Consider the following 18,816-nt stretch of genomic DNA (forward strand, 5'->3'; position numbering starts at 1 on the left):
TACTGTTACGACCCGACCAACGGTTGGTCACAAGCAGCCCTCAACAAGGCCGACACGTGACGGAGGGGTACAGGATCCCGCGAAGTCACGTGATGGATCATTTGGATCACTTGGTGATCCCAACGATCCGGCTCATTGGATCATCTCGATGATCCAACGACGATGTACAGGATCATTGGATCGTCTCAATGATCCAACGATCCGTGAACAGGATCATCACGTTCGCTGAATGATCCACGAAGGACCACTGGGTATATAAGGACACCCAATTCCACTCCTTTAGACTAGATAGCTCTTTAGCTTTCAACACAATCATTACGATCCCTATCACGATCTCATCTCTGATTCCGATCACTTGATTACCTGGTTACAGTCTACGGTCTACGACCTCCGACTCATCACCAACGTGACATACTTATCATTGCTCAGACCACGCCCTGTTGTATCTGCCAACATAAACCCCACGACAGGTTTATCCCTTGGGAATATCACCGGTCGTCACACGTTGAAAGCTCTTGTTCAGAACGATACCGCGTCTCTCTGAGCAATATCGCATAACTGTCAACATGCCTGCACAGCAAACTGGATCAACCAACTCAGGACACACCGTGTCGCCGCAGGACATGATGCGCGAAATCATCAGCCTTCGACAGGAGGTCCAAGTGCTCAGGAACGGAGGAGGCAACGGACAAGTCAGGGACATCGGAGAAGCAGTCAAACCAAAACAGCCAGGACCATTCGACGGTACTCATGGCACGCTTCGAGACTTTCTCACCCAACTCAAAGCCTACCACCGATTCTATCCGACCAAGCTCTCGGACCCAGTCGAAAGGTACTCCACGCAGGAAATTGTTTATCTGGAACGGCACTCGCCTGGTTTGGACCCATCATGAGGACTTTCTCGACAACCAACCAGCGCGACGAGACAACGAGACAGACGAAGTCTTTGCCAGTTTCCAAGGATTCGAAGAAGCCATTACGAAGGTATTCGGAACAACCGACGAGGAACGAGAGGCCGAACAGAAACTTCGAGAACTCCGACAAAGGATCTCAGCATCGGATTATGCTGCGAAGTTCCGTCAAGTCACCTCAAAGGTTGATTGGGACGACGAACCTCTTATGTCACGATTCTACGACGGGCTGAAAGAAGAAGTCAAGGACGAGCTCTACAAGGAAAATCGACCTGACAACCTCTCGGACTACATTGCTATGGCAGTACGAATCGACGACAGACAGTATGCGCGACGCCAAGAAAGAAACAAGGAAGAGGAAACTGGAACCCTTCCTATGGGAACAACTTTAACCGACGCGCCAACTACAAGAAGAAGCGCGAAACTCCCATTGCTTACGCCCACACAACTAACCCAGGCAAAATGGACCTGGATGCAACAAAGAAGGGCGAAGGAAAATGCTTCAACTGCGGGAAAGTTGGACATTTCTCACGAAATTGCAAGCAACCTCGCAAGGAGAAGAAAGTTCACTGGGCCCCAGCCCCAGAAGGTAAGAGACACCTGAACGCTACTAACAAGCAGGAACCAAAGCATGAACTCCTTAGTTGGACTGCATGCTACGACGACAAATGCACGGTACACCTAAGCGACAAATTATCCTGAAGGAGTCTCACAAGACTGGATCAGGAAGAACGGCAAACGATTCCAGGAAGACATGCGAAATAAGGATCGACAACAACGACGGGCAGTCTATAAACAACATAACAAAGAAGATACGGACGCAGCCCTTATGCTCACGAAACTCGGACAACAACCCGAAGAGGAACAACGAAGTTTCGACGACACAAGCTCTGAAGAACAAGACACGCTACAAGAAACAGAAGACGAGGATGAACTCGCACCACCACCCTCACTACTAAGGAAAACGCCACGATTGGAGAACACGCTCCATACTTCGAAGAATTCGAAGAAATGCTCAAAATGGAACTCAACAAATACCTCAAATTCTCACGGAAAACCAACAAGCTGCATTGATTCGATACCAACCGGCACCACGCGGAGGAGACTACGCTGTGGCTATCGCCGCGGTCGACACCTTTACAGCCCTACAACGAGAATGGCAACCACGAGGAGAATTTTCAGATGACCCAAGAACAGTGCTCAGTCACGAAGAGCACAAACATATTTCATGGATCTCATGCGTCTATTTGGACTGCATGATACACTTCCAGATGAAGGCACGACACGACGACGCCTTCCCAGTCAGATTCGACGGACAAATACTTTCGAAACCCTACCTAAGCACGGAACTGGACTACTGGAAAATCGATCAACGTTACCCGAACGACCAAGTCATGTTATTGGAACCCGATTACGGCACGCCACTTGAATGCCGCGATGATTACGGTTCTTTAACGAGATGTCTTTCGGAAACATGCAAAATCCACAAACACGCCAAAATTGGGGAATGGCACAACGCCACTCGCTCTAAGGCATCCGAACCATCTATCTTCACAAGACTCGCGCAACGAATCAGATGCGACGAAGAAGATTACAACGAATGTGCACACCCGAACTGCAAAGTTCACGAACACGAAAAGGCACGAGCATGGCACAAACGACACAACGGTGCACCAAAGGACTACTGGCGACACCTACGAAGGCTACAAGCTACATTCGACCAAGGAAAAATTAACGCAGAAGAACTACGCGCAAAACAGAAAGACGCAGAACGAAAACTCGATTCCTGGTACGAAAACGAACAGAATTGCGAAGCACGGTACGCAATCAACTGCGAAGCAGCACAATGCAAACAACACAGCGTTGAGAAACAAGAAATCTTCGATTGGCTACAAGAAATCAGTCTCTTGAGCCCCGACACGACACCACGCGACGAAAACATAAAGAAACGATATCAACAACAAATCGAAGAAGAATACCCAAATGAAACGAATAAGGACCAGGCAAAAACGAGGTACGCCATCTGTAAAGGGCTACAGACTGGCACGACACGACAAGATCAAGGACCCTATGCATGGCAACGGCAAGCCATGGCAACCAAATGGTATTGGACATCCAAATCGCGGGACATCACGTACACGCACTATTGGATTGCGGCGCGATGGGCAATTACGTTTCACCTAGAGTCATCAATCGTTACCGACTCCCATGGAGACACAAGAAAGATCCATATGAACTCACGAATATCGAAGGAGGCCTTCAACTATAACAACGGAATCATTGATATGGAGATTGATCACCTCGACATCAATATCCAGGGCCACGACGAACGAGTCGACTTCGACATCATGGACATTGGAGAACACGACCTTGTGTTAGGGCTTCCATGGTTACAGGAGAGCAACCCACTGATCAACTGGAAAACTGGCCAGCTGCGTTGGAACGACGACGCAAGTTTCCAAGACCAGCAGATTTGGGAGAAAGCAAAATTTTGCGATGATTTAGCCACTGAACAGGACGAAAGGGATGACCGTTCAAGCAAATCATTACGGGCTTCAGCGATACAAACGAAAACAGCAACCGAACCGGCGGACACAACAAAATCGACTGACAAGACCCACGTACTGACCAACACGGCTGTACAACCTGGCATCCGACATAAACAGAACAAAGGACACAACAAGAAGATCCGAAGAGTTATTGCCACTCTAAGGAAAGACCTCGAACAAATCAACAAAGAGCTCGAGTCAAGGGAAACCAGCTCTCAAAAGAAAGAACAAAGCCCACAAGACAGAATGAAGAACATCCCACAGGAATACCGGAAATACGACAAACTCTTCAAGGAAGAACTCGAGACAGGGTTACCGAACACAGTCAATGGGACCACGAAATTTGTCTCAAAGATGGAAGAACGCCGACGTTCCATAAGATTTACAACCTAAACGAAAAGCAACTGCAAACGCTACGCGACTACCTCGACGAGAATCTACGAAAGGGATACATACGAACATCAACATCCGAAGCAGGCTACCCAGTCATGTTTGTTCCAAAGAAAACGGCAAGCTACGACTAGTTGTCGACTACAGACGCCTAAACGATATTACAATGAAGGACCGAACACCATTACCGCTTATATCGGAACTACGAGATCGACTGCACGGCAAAAAATGGTTTACGGCCCTCGATCTCAAAGGCGCCTACAACTTAATACGCATGAAAAAGGGACACGAATGGATGACAGCTTTCAGAACGAAATTCGGACTATTCGAATATCTGGTAATGCCATTTGGACTCACAAATGCACCAGCTACCTTCCAACGGATGATCAACAATGTCCTACGCGAACACTTGGACATCTTTGTGGTAGTATACCTGGATGATATCCTAATCTTCTCGGACACCCTAGAAGAACACAAGGAACACGTCCACAAGGTACTCCGCGCACTTCAGAATGCGAAGTTACTGGTTGAACCAGAAAAAAGCAAGTTCCACACACAGGAAGTAGATTTCCTCGGACACACGATCTCACCAGGAGAGATACGAATGCAACAAGACAAGATCAACTCAGTCAAAGAATGGCCAACGCCAAAGAACGTCAAGGACGTACAAAGTTTCCTAGGATTTGCGAATTACTACCGACGATTCATCAAAGATTTCGGAAAGATTGCAACACCACTACACGACTTAACGAAGAAGGAAAAAGAGTTTACATGGGACGACAAAGCCAACGAAGCTTTCAATGCATCAAAACGACGATTACGCAAGAACCGGTCTTAACCACCTTCGATCCAGAACGACAAATCGAACTCGAAACCGATGCATCAGACTTTGCTCTAGGAGCACAAATCGGACAGAAGGACGATGAAGGAAGACTACGACCAATTGCATTCTACTCGAAAAAGCTACATGGCGCAGAACTCAATTACCCCATCTACGACAAAGAATTCCTCGCAATCATTCAAGCTTTTAAGGAATTTCGACACTACCTTCTCGGAAGCAAACACAAAATCAAGGTCTACACAGATCACAAAACATCTCACATTTCGCGACGACGCAACAATTGAACGGACGACAGATCCGATGGGCCGAATGTCTATCAGAATTCGACTACGAAATAATCCACAGAAAAGGAACAGAAAACGGTCGAGCTGATGCCCTCAGCCGACGATCCGACTACGACACAGGAGCACCTATTGTGAAAGGACAACTCCTTGAGCTCAACAATGAAGGGAATATGCAACAACGACAGCTTAACGCAATCTTCAAGGTCAATCCAGACGAAGGCCTTACGAAGAAGATCCAACAAGCCTACGATAAGGTTGATTGGGAACCACTTCCAGTTGTTTGGGAAGATGGCCTGGCAAAGCATCAAGGAAAGATCTTTGTACCAGAAGAACTTCAGGACGAAGTTATACGCGAAATTCACGAACACCCGACACACGGACACCAAGGAATCCGGAGGACGATGGAAAGAATTCGACGAATCTACGACTTTCCACGGATGAAGAAACGAATCAGCGAAACTATCAGAAAATGCGAACTTTGCGCACGAAGCAAAGCTGAACGACACAAGCCATACGGAGAATTGCAACCGTTACCAGTACCAAAGAAACCATGGGACTCGATAGCTTTCGACCATATCACAAAGCTACCACCGTCAAAAGAACCCATGACCAACGTCAAGTACGACAGCATATTCGTCATTACCGACAGATTGACGAAGTACGGATACTTCTTACCGTACAAAGAAGCAAGCAACGCAGAAGAGCTAGCATATGTGTTCCTACGAACTATTGTCAGCAATCACGGACTACCGAACGAGATTGTCTCTGACAGAGGAAGCACATTTGTGGCCAAGTTTTGGCAAGCTCTCATGGCACAATTAGGAACGAAACATAAGCTCAGCACAGCTTATCACCCACAAACAGATGGACAAACAGAACGACTCAACCAAACGCTTGAACAATATTTACGATGCTACATCAGCTACGAACAAAACGATTGGGTTAAATGGCTACCGACGGCACAACTAGCTTACAACAGCTCAGTCACAGAGACAACCAAGCTCTCACCAGCATACGCCAATTACGGATACAACCCAGAAGCATTCAAGGTCACTCGACAAGGACCACAAGCGGAACGAGCGATACTGCAAGCAGATCAGCTACGAAAATTGCATAAAGAAATGCAACAAGAACTTCAATTCGTCAGAGAACGAATGTCCACTCACTACAATCGGAAAAGATTGCAGGGACCAATCTTTCAAGAGGGAGACATGGTCTACCTCGTACGACGAAACATCAAAACAAAACGACCAAGCAACAAATTGGATTTCAAGAAACTTGGACCGTTCAAAGTCAAGAAAACCATTTCAAAAGTCAACTACGAACTTTCGCTACCAACAACAATGCGGATACACCCGATATTTCATATCTCATTATTGGAACCAGCACCACGAAACGCCAAACCACAGGAAAAATCGAAGTCGACGACGATCAAGAATACGAAGCAGAACAAATACTGGACACAAGAAAACAAGGTCAGCAACAGGAATACCTTGTAAAATGGAAAGGATACGGACCTGAGGAAAACACATGGGAACCCACCAAGCACCTGACCCATTGTGGTTCGCTTCTCCGACAATTCAATCAACAAAGATCAACCTCCTGACGAAATGGGATTTTCCGGCGCCGACGAATCCCGAGCAACCCAAATTGGGCTAAGACAGAAGGAGACAACGACACCTGGGAGTACAAGGAATCCCAATCCTCGACGAAGTCCGAGGGTAACCGATCGTCGTGAGGGGAAGGCGGCCGCGCCTCCTCCACTCGTTGCCGCTCCTTCTCCGCCTCTTCTTTCTCGACACGTTCCAGCTCCTCAACGTTATCGATCCCACGGGAGACCGCCCGCATCATCTTTTCAAACCATAATTTCTTTTGTTTTCGAAGGCGCAGAACCTTTTCCTCGGCCTCCTCAAGCTCGCGTTCGAGCTTGATGTGTTGATTTGCAATATTTCGAAGCTGTGCCGGCGATACCCTTGGACGTCGCAGCGGGAAGGTGAAGGCGCACGCATTCGACACAGCGATCAGAATCCGAAGACGACACCTGGCATTCCCGGAGTCCGCGACGCTCGCAAGCCGAGCAAGAAGGCATCGTAAGAATGTCGGGATTCGAAAGGATCGTGGAAAGCAGGACACCACAACGGATGGACGACGAGGCCTTGGCCCTTTTCTTGGAAACACGGTCAGACGGCATGACGGACCATGATGAAGGAAGAAGAAAGAACGGCACACACTCACGCAGGAAATGACCAGGATATGCGACACGGCGGCTAAAGCAGGTCTTGAGGCAAGACCAAGGAGGAGACCTGATGTTACGACCCGACCAACGGATGTTACGACCCGACCAACGGATGGCCATGACACGGGCCAGGGATGACTAACCGCTGAAGGATCACGTGACCATGCGAAAGGTGATCGGTGGATCGCCTTACGATCAAGCGAGCGGTGCTCGACGGATCGTTCATCGATCAAGGTGATCACCTCTGTGATCACCTCCAGCACCTCGCGATCAGAGACGGGCAGTTGGGTATATATAGCTGCCCCATTTCACTCCTTTAGACTAGATAGCTCTTTAGCTTTCAACACAATCATTACGATCCCTATCACGATCTCATCTCTGATTCCGATCACTTGATTACCTGGTTACAGTCTACGGTCTACGACCTCCGACTCATCACCAACGTGACATACTTATCATTGCTCAGACCACGCCCTGTTGTATCTGCCAACATAAACCCCTCGACAGGTTTATCCCTTGTTACGACCCGACCAACGGTTGGTCACAAGCAGCCCTCAACAAGGCCGACACGTGACGGAGGGGTACAGGATCCCGCGAAGTCACGTGATGGATCATTTGGATCACTTGGTGATCCCAACGATCCGGCTCATTGGATCATCTCGATGATCCAACGACGATGTACAGGATCATTGGATCGTCTCAATGATCCAACGATCCGTGAACAGGATCATCACGTTCGCTGAATGATCCACGAAGGACCACTGGGTATATAAGGACACCCAATTCCACTCCTTTAGACTAGATAGCTCTTTAGCTTTCAACACAATCATTACGATCCCTATCACGATCTCATCTCTGATTCCGATCACTTGATTACCTGGTTACAGTCTACGGTCTACGACCTCCGACTCATCACCAACGTGACATACTTATCATTGCTCAGACCACGCCCTGTTGTATCTGCCAACATAAACCCCACGACAGGTTTATCCCTTGGGAATATCACCGGTCGTCACAACTACTATATTAAAGTATAAAATCTCCCTACTATAATAAACTTAATAATCGCTAGATCCTAATAATAAGAATACTACTATATATATTAAGATTAACGGATTCTAATAGTATAGTTAGATCTTAATTTAGTTAAGAAACTATAAAGATTTAAGGGGTAAAGGTTAGCTTTATTTACTACTAAGAAGTAAAGCTATTACTAGACTACCCTTTAATTAGTATATACTATAGCGCTTAAACTTATAATAATCGCGATAGCTTTACTAAATTAAAACTAATTAATATAAGGAATATAGTACTAAAAAGCCTACCTTTAGGATTACTTTTATCTTAAAAGATAACGTCGCTAATAAGAGTACTATAATACCTAAGCTACTTAAAGAGATACCTAGCTATACCCTTCTTTATAAGGAAGGTTATAAATATAACTTATAACTACTAGTTAAATAGTAAGAGTAGGTTATATAACCTTATTAATTATAAGTTTAACTCCCCTTAAGGTAAAAGAGTAGGTATCGCACGGAGGATGAGCAAGTGGGCATAAAGATCAGGGACTGGAAGACTCTTGATTCTGCTATCTAAGGTGGGAAAGAGGCGAGATCTTTATAGACTGCCTGAATATGAGAATGGAAGGGAATGGTAGTGAATGGAAGCATCTGATCAGATCATCTGGAAGCCACTGATGCGTTGATGATGCCTCCTAGAAGTTTCTGTGGGGAAATGTGGAAACGGACTGTGCGAATAGGGGGTCAGACTGTTGGAGGCTGATATCCTATGTGTGACAGTAGGTTATATAACTACGCTTTAAGAGTACGCGGTTAACGAACTTAGGGGCTTAAAGAGATAGGATATATAAAAGGGGGTTCTCTATATATCCTATCCCCTTAGGTTCTAGCTTTTATCTTTTATATACTATTCCTTTTTTTACCTAGCCCTATAATACCTATATCCCTTATAAGAGGGGTTAATAATAATAGCCTTTAACTACTAAGTTAAGCGGTAAGAGTAGGTTATATAACCTTAATTAACTAATATTTAAACCCTCCTTAGGAAAGAGGGGGCAGATAGTATAATATATATATATAGTACGGAGTACTAGCCGCTAAACTAACTTCCCTTTTACTATATTTACCTTCCCTTCTTATATAATATAATTAGGAGCCTCCCTTATTTTTAGATAACCCCCTTAAATAAATAATAAATTATCCGAATTTAATATTATAATAGCCTTATATTTATTAAACTAAACGCTCCTCTACCTATTACCCTACTATCTTAAAGCGAGGATAGTAAGGGGGCATATTAAGGAGAGTAGGCATAAGATACTATAGTTATACTTAGTAGACCTAATAGTTATATATAAGGAAGCCTACCTAACTAATATAACTCCCTTAGCCTAAGGATATTATATAGGCCTAACTTAGGTATAGGAATATCCTAATACCCTCTTTTAGCTAGCTATATATAGTTACTATTCCTATATAAGCCCCTCCTTTATCCTAATAAATAGACTAAGATATATATTATAAAATTTACCTTTCTATACCCCTATTTCTTTTACTATGCTCTTAAGCCTTTACTTAAGAAATAGTATATATAGAAGTAATACTATAGTTATAATATATATATAGAAGTCATACTATATTTATAATATAAATATAAGTATTATATTCGTATTATAAGCGTTATTAGGCTTCGAAATGGATCTATATGATCGATTTCCGACTTTCGGTGTCATAGCATAAGCTATGCTCTATGCGGAGCCCCTATTATTGGAAGTACCGACTTGTGGATTGACAACTGGTCCCATTCGAACTTTCTTCCCGAGAGCTCCTGTATGCGTTGATTCTTTCAATTTAGCTAGTAATTAAGTGCATGTTCGAATAACCAACCATCTTTAGTCGATAACTATTCTCACTCCTTTGCTGCCTTTCTTCGACACAGCCAGGCCTTCATCATGATCATACTCAACTTCTTCTCGGGACGTTTCGTATAGCCTCATATGAGGCATGACACGCAGAACTAGAGCTGCTATAGTAATATGGAGTTCGCAATATGCCAGGCTGTGCAGGAAGGTCAGTGATTATTCTGCACGAGCACCATCAACTCCTCGAAACTTACTGTATCCCAAGGCACTGTCGACTCCCTTTGGAGAATGAGAGTAAATATTTTTCCAGGTCCCTATTTCTCTCGCCATTTTCATCAAGCCATCGTTGAGGGCAAAATTGAGATGCATCCGGAAAGATTCGCTCGTCGGTATGAAGAAGGTAAGATGACATTCCGACAGCGTACCCTGGAGGGATGACGTATTCGAATTCGGTCGATTTCCATATTCCTCGGTATATAAGATGCTCGTCGGGTGCAATAAGAGCAAGCCGACTCGGAATGCCATACATTAGGCGTAAGCCTTCGCGAATCACGGCACCAAAATAAGGCATATTCTCCAATTTCGACCAGCTTGGCAGATTAGTTGCGTTTGTTGCGACCGTAGATAGTTCGGCGCGGAGCCTTTCATGGACGCTGGGGTTCGAGAGAAGATGGTATGTCAAAACGTTAAGCGCCGATGCCGTAGTTTCTGTACCAGCAGCCACCAGAGTATTGGCCTCGCTTGAAAGCCTCTTGACGGTTTTCTCTGCAGGACCTAGGTTAGACTCCAGGAGTCCCAGAATGACTGACTGTCGGTCTTTCTGCGCCGGCTCAGTATCACCCCGGATTGCTCTCCTGATTTGTTCCGGGATTGTAACCTAAGCATGTCAGTATTGCTGTCTAGTTTCGCCTTATTACGCTCGATTCGTGCTGCCCAACCTTGAAAAGTTCCATAAGAAGACTCAATTCCGTCGAGAACATTCGCATCAAAAAGCTTTTATAGTTCAGTATCATATTAGTAACTTAAAATTCGGGGGCCATACAGTGGGATGGAATGCATGAGGTTGGCTAGACACGGACAGTGTCTAGTTATGTGCACCAAGCCTCTCGCGGTGTGAAAGGCTGTTTTGAGATTCAATTCCTGACCACGTTGTTCCATAAAGCCGTCGTTGCTGCCGAAGGAGTACTCTGTAATAATGTCTGCTGAAAAGCAGTAGTACGGTGCTATGGCCTCGAATGGGCCCTGACCCCGACACTTCAAGAGTTCGTCGCATAGTCGCTGGGACTTTTCATGTATTGAGTCCTCAAGCTTCAAGATCTGTGTTCGAGAAAAACATTTACTGATTGCCGCTCGACGAACTTGATGCTGCGTATGGCTCGCCGTAGCAAAAGTTGACTGAAGGTGGTTTGAGTCAATCTAGCCGATTCCTGAACAGAAGACATGGAGAACCAACCAATTCCAAACTCCAGAGAATGAGATTTTAGCGGTCATGCCTCGCGATATCAAGAGTAAAAAAAAAACCCCAGCAGAAGGCCGAACTTCTTGGATGTCGAGTTGGGGACAGGCGACCTTGGACAAATTACATACCTTGCTGGAAATCCAGCCAAGAAATGGGATGCCTTATCTCGCCTCTTGTGCCCAAAAGCATAAATAATGTCCACAAACTTGGGGTCGTTGCAGTGTAGTTCATCCGGATTTATTCGCACGATTGGACCTTTAAACCATCAGCCCCACATGCATTACATGATTTTATCCAACACGTTACCATATATTTCGTGGAGTCTGGCAATCTCGCGGGTATAGCGTCCACGGAGTATGACATCAAACCAAAACTCATAAAAGTAGGACGTTTTCGTCATCATCGGGCCCGGAAACTTGGCAAGGGGGTGCAGAGTAAGCCGGTATAAAGCGAGAAGAGCCGCATAGAGAAGCCAGAGGAGCACAAAGGTAGTTGAATGGCTCCAAGCAAGACGGAGCCACTCAAGGGCAAGCCGAAGACAATTGATCATGATTTGTGTGCCCAAGATGGGAGAATAGTATATTCTCAACTTGTGATGCGGTAGCAAGATTGTTTCCTGTTTTTGAAGTTGGGATATCGAACCCCAAGAGCCTCCTTTTTAAACCGCGTCACGATTCGTCCGGGCCTGTCGGGTTTCAGAACAAGGACAGCATTGCTCCAATCCACTCCACTGGCGCCGCCGGTGGATTCAGTGGAGTCGATGGACCTGAAGGTTATATCCACGGAGCCCAGCCGACGGGCACATGATCACTTTTGCCTGTACGGAGACTCCGTCAGCGCTTACTAAAGGGCGTCCGCACCTGGTGCCAATCAACCCATTCCCACGCCTTTTGGGCCCGGCTTATTAGTGGAGACACGAAGCTAAGTTGGCCCCCGAATAAGGCGCCCCGCCGAGGGTCCAACCGGCGGGTACGGATCGGGACGAAGAAGGCGCGCTCTCTAAGCTGCGACTAGAAGACGTCTTTAACGTTACACGATACTACCAGCACGAGAGGGTATCCGAAAGAGACCGCAAGTCACTAGAGCGGCGCATAACCGGCCAGCCAGTACGCCCCATATTCTCGTCAAGTGCTCAAGTGCGAGCACGTCCAGTCTTTTGCACAAGGGCGACGCAGCGCCGCTAGCGCAAAGCGAATGTCCAGCAACACAACTCCACTCTGCCACTAATAAGCAAGCGGTCCTATTCAGCATCTCCAGTAAAGCCAAGCGTGGAAGCACCGCCAAATCGGATACGCTGACCAGTCATTGAGGTCACTCAAGTCCATTGCGGTCGGACCACACTATCGGTTTAGTCCAAAAACCACAAACTACACTAATGGTACATAGTCTAGGACAAAATGCAGTCACACCTTTGGGAGCGCTGCATGATTCCGCTCGTCCGCAAGAGGAAGAGGACGAAGAGCAGGGGCAAGTAAGACGGAGACAGAAATCATCGTCACCTAGGAATCGCTCTACATATGTGCTCGTCGATTTGCTGAAGTCCTCGGTGCGCCCGCCAGCCTGACTCGACTCGCCTTGAGTCCGCACATGACGAACATGAATCTCCAGATCCTCTCGTTGCAAAGAGCTAGTAATAGCCGGCAAAACCTCCGCGCTGTGTTGGAGATACGGACCCTTGTATGCTACGAATTAAGCTTTTATGTCTGTCAGCATGGCTCCGGTTCCGGTGTGCACCCCCTGTCGAAGCATGCCTTTAGTGTTTACGTTAACGAAGTCCAATTGAGGCCCAGTTGCTAGCCTACCAGACTCCCAGATGGAGTCGAACTGGGCGCGGATGCATGCTTTGCTCTCCTCCAGATTCTGGCCGAGGACAAGCCAGCATAAGCCAGTACACCTCGGCCTGGAAGTAAACCCGGTGTCGGGAGTCTCGGGAAATTGGACCGACTGGAGCTGATCCTCTTCAAGAACCCCGTCGCGGCGGTGCGGAATCGGCGAATCTGTTTCGACGCACACGTAATGTTTTGCTTGTCTTGGTAGACTTATAAAAGGAAGCTCAGGTCGAATATAACCATTACCATGCAATTCTCTGCTCTTGTTGCCCGGAACGCTCGCATTTATATTGCTAAACGGCCCGGATTCGTCTTTCAAGAGTCGGGGAGCAACGACAGCGAAACCATGGCAGCCAACGACGAGCTGGCCGATATCGAGTACACCGCACCAGTGCTGCCCACCCAGTTTTCAAGCCGGAGACATTTCGCGTACGTCCAACTCTTCGAATACTCCGAGAAGAGTTGTGCACGCTGGCTGTACAAACTGGCGGCGACCCAAGAGGTCTCCCGACGCGGCGCCTTCGCAGCCTGTGGGGGTTCCTACGTGGCTCACATCTACCCCGATGGGGATCTAGAGCGACTTAAGATAGTTGCAGACATGTTCTCAGCTGGAGTTTTTATCGACGACCTCATAGATAACACCACAGATACGGCGATCGTGTCCGACCTGGTCAGTAAATACCGGGCTATAGTGGCGGGGTCGCCTATCGGGGACGCAAGGTTCGACTCGATGCTAAGGCTCTATACCAACCCGTGTTGGAATCGTGAGGCCTTGCATATCCTGCGCGCAGAGGCCAACCGTTACCTAGAGTCTACTCTAGTTCTCCGGGCGATAGAAGCTGAGCAACGCAAGGTATCAGTCGAGGAGTACTTGGAGTCCAGGGCGACGAACGTCTACATGGGAGTGGAATACTGTATTATCGCGTTCGCCGTGCCAGCACTCGCGGAAAGCCTAGTACAGATTAGCACGTCCAGGCCGCAAGTCTTCCGGCGCGCCTTAATCTATTCCGGTACCTGCATGGGACTGTTGGCTGATCTCTACAAAATCAACGGAGAGCACTCGGAAATCTGCGAGTACACCAACATCGTCAAGATCCTCCAGCGCCAGTCACAGGTCCCGCTGAGCCTGCCGCATGCCATGGACCAAGTGGTGCGGATCTTCCACGAATATGAGAAAAGGCTGGCAGCTGTGCTCGAGCAAATTGCCTTACTTAGTCCCATCCTCGCCAAGGCTATGGAGCATGTGCATGCTGGTACGGTTGTGTGGTTGGGCACGATGCGCGGCGACAGGTACGCAAGGCGGATGTCTGCTGCCAGCTCGACACAAGAGAGTCACACTTTCACTACCGCGCCAAACTGCATGGGAGTTGATTGACGGGATGCGAAGATAGCCGCGTCCCACAACAGGCAGGTTAAGTGTCAGATAAGTGGCTTCACATAGGCCAGAGATGGCTTTAGGCAGTGGATCGAGAATTACCGTGAGTGAACAAACGCCCGGAATTGTGCCTCTCTCTATACACAAATGAGAGAGGCTTGCTGCCTGTTTACGTAGCAGGTGTTGCGTTGTGATATCGCCACGTCACGAATAATCATTCCGGGCTGGCTTGAAATGCGACAAGGGGTCTATGCCAGTGAACACCTATATGCCGAGATCATTAGTTAAGAACCTCCGAGAAGCGTGATACCTTACCCGAGAAACATTTTGCCTAGGCCATACGTACTAGGATTTATAACACTAGGGTGAAGCCCCACTAAGATTACAAAGACCCTTCTAAGTGCAGTCCCAGATATGAGACGGTGATTGGCCGTAAAAATGAAGTAGCTGCCAGATACAATTTCTGTTAGGGTATTTTATCCCGGACTACCTACTCCGAATGGACCGACTAAACTTCGATTATAAAGCTAATTGGCTTGACGAGCTGCCCGTGCTGCTTAACGGAAAGTGCTTAGGGAAAGTGGAACTTGCAGTTAAATACTGGCCTGATAGGGAAGAAGTATATGTACTTGAATTATGCAAAGTTGGGTATCTCTACCTACCTTATCTCTATGTCATAATGAGGCACGTCTCTACAAGGGTCTTTGTACAGTAATCCTTGTGGGTTGTGCTTAACCAGGTACCTGCGGCTAATCCCTGGAGGTACTTCGTACTTGGAGGCAGGGCGCTGCCAGCAGTGGTAGCCGACGTCATGCTCTACTAGCGCCTCTACAGTACGGGGCCACGCTCAGTGTGCCGCCTGCTCAAGGGTGGCAAAGGGTAATCGTGGCTGACAAAGACACCCCGCCGTTTGCCGGGCCGGCGATTGGCCGAGGCAGCTGCCACTCTTTTTCACTGCCGCAAGCGGCCATTTATTTCTTTTCGCGCGCGCCACGAGATTCATTGCACGTTCTTGCAACCTCCACAAACGTTGCCCCAAGCGACCTCATACAACATGTCGCGCAGCGACTCGTGGCGCGCCGACGGCAGAGACCGCGGCACTGACTGCTACCGTCCTCCCTCTCCGCGCAGAGGCCCCTCGCCCCCAGGCTCTTACGACAGCTGGCGCCCATCCAGCGACCGTCGCGACCGAGACGATCGTCGTCAAGGCTACGATTCTCATCGCGGCTCAGGCCAGGATTCTCATCGCGGCTCAGGCTACGACTCTCATCGCGGCTCCGGCTATGGCCGCCCCGGCGACGCCTACCGTGCCCCTCCTGCCGACGTCTATCGTCCCCAGCTCCCCCAGAGCGACTTCACCTTTCGTGTGGATCAGCCTCTCCATGTAGCCCCCTTCACCTTCCCGCCTGCCACCCACCCGCCCTCGGGCCGCCGTGGCGAACGTCGTGGAGGACCCCCGCGAAAGCCCGGACGCCCGCGCTGGCAGCCCCCCCCCCATCCCTCGGAGCGTGCTCTCATCTCGGGCGACACGTTTCGCCTTCCCGGGCAACGCATCTTCGACACTATGGCCAGCGCAAAGTTCCGAAACGTCGACGAAATGTCCGACGACGAAGAGATCGCCATGGAAATGTCGTCGCAGTCGTCTCAGTCGGGGATAGAGAACCCAGCCCCGAAACGCGCACGCACCCAAGCCAAGGTCGACGACGCTGCCGACACCGTGCCCAAGTGGTCCAATCCTGACCCCTACACCGCACTGCCGTGCCCTGACGAGGGCACGCGCAAGAAAAAGGACATGGTCAAGCTCATCCGCAAAGCGCGCGTCGAGGACGTCCAGCCAAACACCGACGCGCCTCCCGAGGCTGAAAACTTCATCTCCTTTGACTCCAGCGACGAAGAAGACAACCGGCCTCCCCCTCCAATCAGCCTGCCTCCGCGCCCCCCCCCTCTCCCGCGAACCGATCACCCAGATGCCGGCAAGAACACGTCGAGCGCTGTAACTGACACCAAATCGACGCGGGATGCTTCCGGCCCTCTCGGTTCACGCAAGCGTACATTTGACGACGAAATCAAACCCCCCGACTACGGCCAGCTCAAAAAGGGCAGCTTGAGGCCTAGCAAGGGTGCCCTTGTTCCGGAATGGCAGCCCAAGGACGGCGAAGAGGCTTGCCCTTGGAGAGCCGTCGGCTCCTCTGCCGCGGACACCATGACTGTCCGGTATGTAGCTGCGTGCTGTGATTCTCCCCCCCAACTAACCTTTTGAAAAGACTGCACAAAGAGATCCTGGGCTTCTACGAGTTTGTTCGTCCCAGGGAGTTTGAGCAACGCATCAGAACCAACCTTGTAGAGCACCTCAAAAGGGCCATGCAACGCGACGGGCGCAACTTTGCCTCTGCTCATGTGTATCCTTTCGGATCATTCATGTCCGGCCTCTATCTCCCAACCGCAGACATGGACCTTGTCGTTTGCTCGGCAAGCTTCATCAAAGGCGGCCCGCCGACCTATCTCGCCGCAAAGAGCTGGCTGTACAAGTTCCAGAAGCTCCTTGTGTCCCAGGGAGTCGCCGATGTTGCCTCGGTCACCGTCATTGCTCATGCGCGCATTCCTTTGGTCAAATTTGTGGACAAGCTCACCGGCCTCAAAGTCGACGTGTCTTTCGAGAACATGGGAGGCGTCAAGGCCGTTGACACCTTCCTGCAGTGGAAGCTCGAGTATCCGACCATGCCCATTCTTGTCACTATTGTCAAGCACTTTCTCCTCATGCGAGGTCTCAACGAGCCCGTCAACGGCGGCATTGGTGGGTTCTCCGTCATCTGTCTCGTCGTCAGCATGCTGCAGACCATGCCGCAGCTTCAGGGCCGTGGAGTCACCGACGAAGAGCACCTCGGCCTTTTGCTGCTCGACTTTTTCGAACTGTATGGCTGTCATTTCCGCCACAAGACCAATGCCATCTCTCTCAAGGGAACCGTGGGTTATGTGCGAAAGGTCAGTCAGCTCCCCCGCCCTAGTCGCCAAGGCAAGGCTTTGTTTGTCTTCGTCCTGCCGAATGTGCGGCTCATCAGCCACCTTGTCTAGTCGGCGGTCTCGACCTTTACTTACAGGAACACCAACCGCCTCTCTATCATTGACCCCAACAATCCCGGCAATGATATTGCGGGTGGTTCGTCCAACACGGAGGCTATTTTGGACCGGTTCTACGACGCCTTTCACGACTTGCGTGATCGCATGAAATATATCAAGCGACACCCTGACCGAGGTGGCATTCTCGACGTCATTTTGAAGGGCAACTACTCGTCCTTTCGCCTGCAGCGAAAGTACCTAAAACACGTCCATCAAGAGACCATCGGACCTTGCTCGGACCAGGATTAGAAGCATCCTTTGCCTCCTTTGCTCAACCCCAGAGATACCACGGCGTTCAGGGTCATCACCCCGGCATTTCCATAGGGACGGAAGACATTTTGTGTTGAGGGGACTTAGATGACGGCTCGGGCGACTGGAGTCGTTATTGTATCGTAACGAATCATCACGACTAGCACTCTTTGCTGCCATGGCACGGCTACCTGTCCTGGGTCCTGGCTCCTGGGAACTCATCCGACAACGTGGCCGAGCGGCCCATAAGAAAATGGATTGTTTGTCCTTTGGCGCCTCGAGGCGACTGCTAACATTGCAGTGACATGGATCTCTCGTTGTGGACACCTGCATACTGGCCAACGAGTTGACTAACTTCTTTCTGGAGATAGGAAACTAACTGATGCACGGACAAGGACGACTGTGACAGCGTCTCTTGTTCGTCGACTGAAATGAGCCTACCAGCAAGCAAATTCGGCCTTGGCCGCATTTTGACTTGGGTTCTCGGTGGCAAGCGCCACCCCCTTTTCTCACTGCAGGATCCGCGTGATGCGGGGATGTGGAGAGGAAAGGATGATGGGCCGCGGCGCCCGCACCATGATCGATTGCAACAGTTTCATGACGACGACGAATCTTGCTCGGCGTGCCAAGCGATGGCGATTGGGCCGAGGGGTGAATTTGAGTTAGGCGGAACGAGTCCACTGGCCGGCCGCTTC

At 49.1% G+C, this 18,816-nt stretch overlaps 2 protein-coding genes across 2 annotated transcripts; both read left to right on the forward strand.

Annotated features, from left to right (window-relative positions):
• Positions 1-13,726: 13,726 nt before the first annotated feature.
• Positions 13,727-14,755, forward strand: HRG_07555 (uncharacterized protein; the record flags this gene model as incomplete). The annotated part of the gene is made up of 1 exon (XM_044866026.1): positions 13,727-14,755. The coding sequence occupies one exon, from the start codon at positions 13,727-13,729 to the stop codon at positions 14,753-14,755; it is 1,029 nt and encodes a 342-aa protein (XP_044718990.1).
• A 1,054-nt stretch (positions 14,756-15,809) lies between these two features.
• HRG_07556 (cid1 family poly A polymerase domain-containing protein) lies at positions 15,810-18,121 on the forward strand (the record flags this gene model as incomplete). Its single annotated transcript, XM_044866027.1, has 4 exons — positions 15,810-15,852; positions 15,904-16,969; positions 17,020-17,737; positions 17,828-18,121. 4 exons carry the CDS (start codon positions 15,810-15,812, stop codon positions 18,119-18,121), a joined length of 2,121 nt encoding a protein of 706 aa, XP_044718991.1.
• Positions 18,122-18,816: the final 695 nt, after the last annotated feature.

Source organism: Hirsutella rhossiliensis (genome assembly GCF_020360975.1).
Source record: "Hirsutella rhossiliensis strain HR02 chromosome Unknown scaffold00008, whole genome shotgun sequence".
Classification (NCBI taxonomy): Eukaryota; Fungi; Ascomycota; class Sordariomycetes; order Hypocreales; family Ophiocordycipitaceae; genus Hirsutella; species Hirsutella rhossiliensis.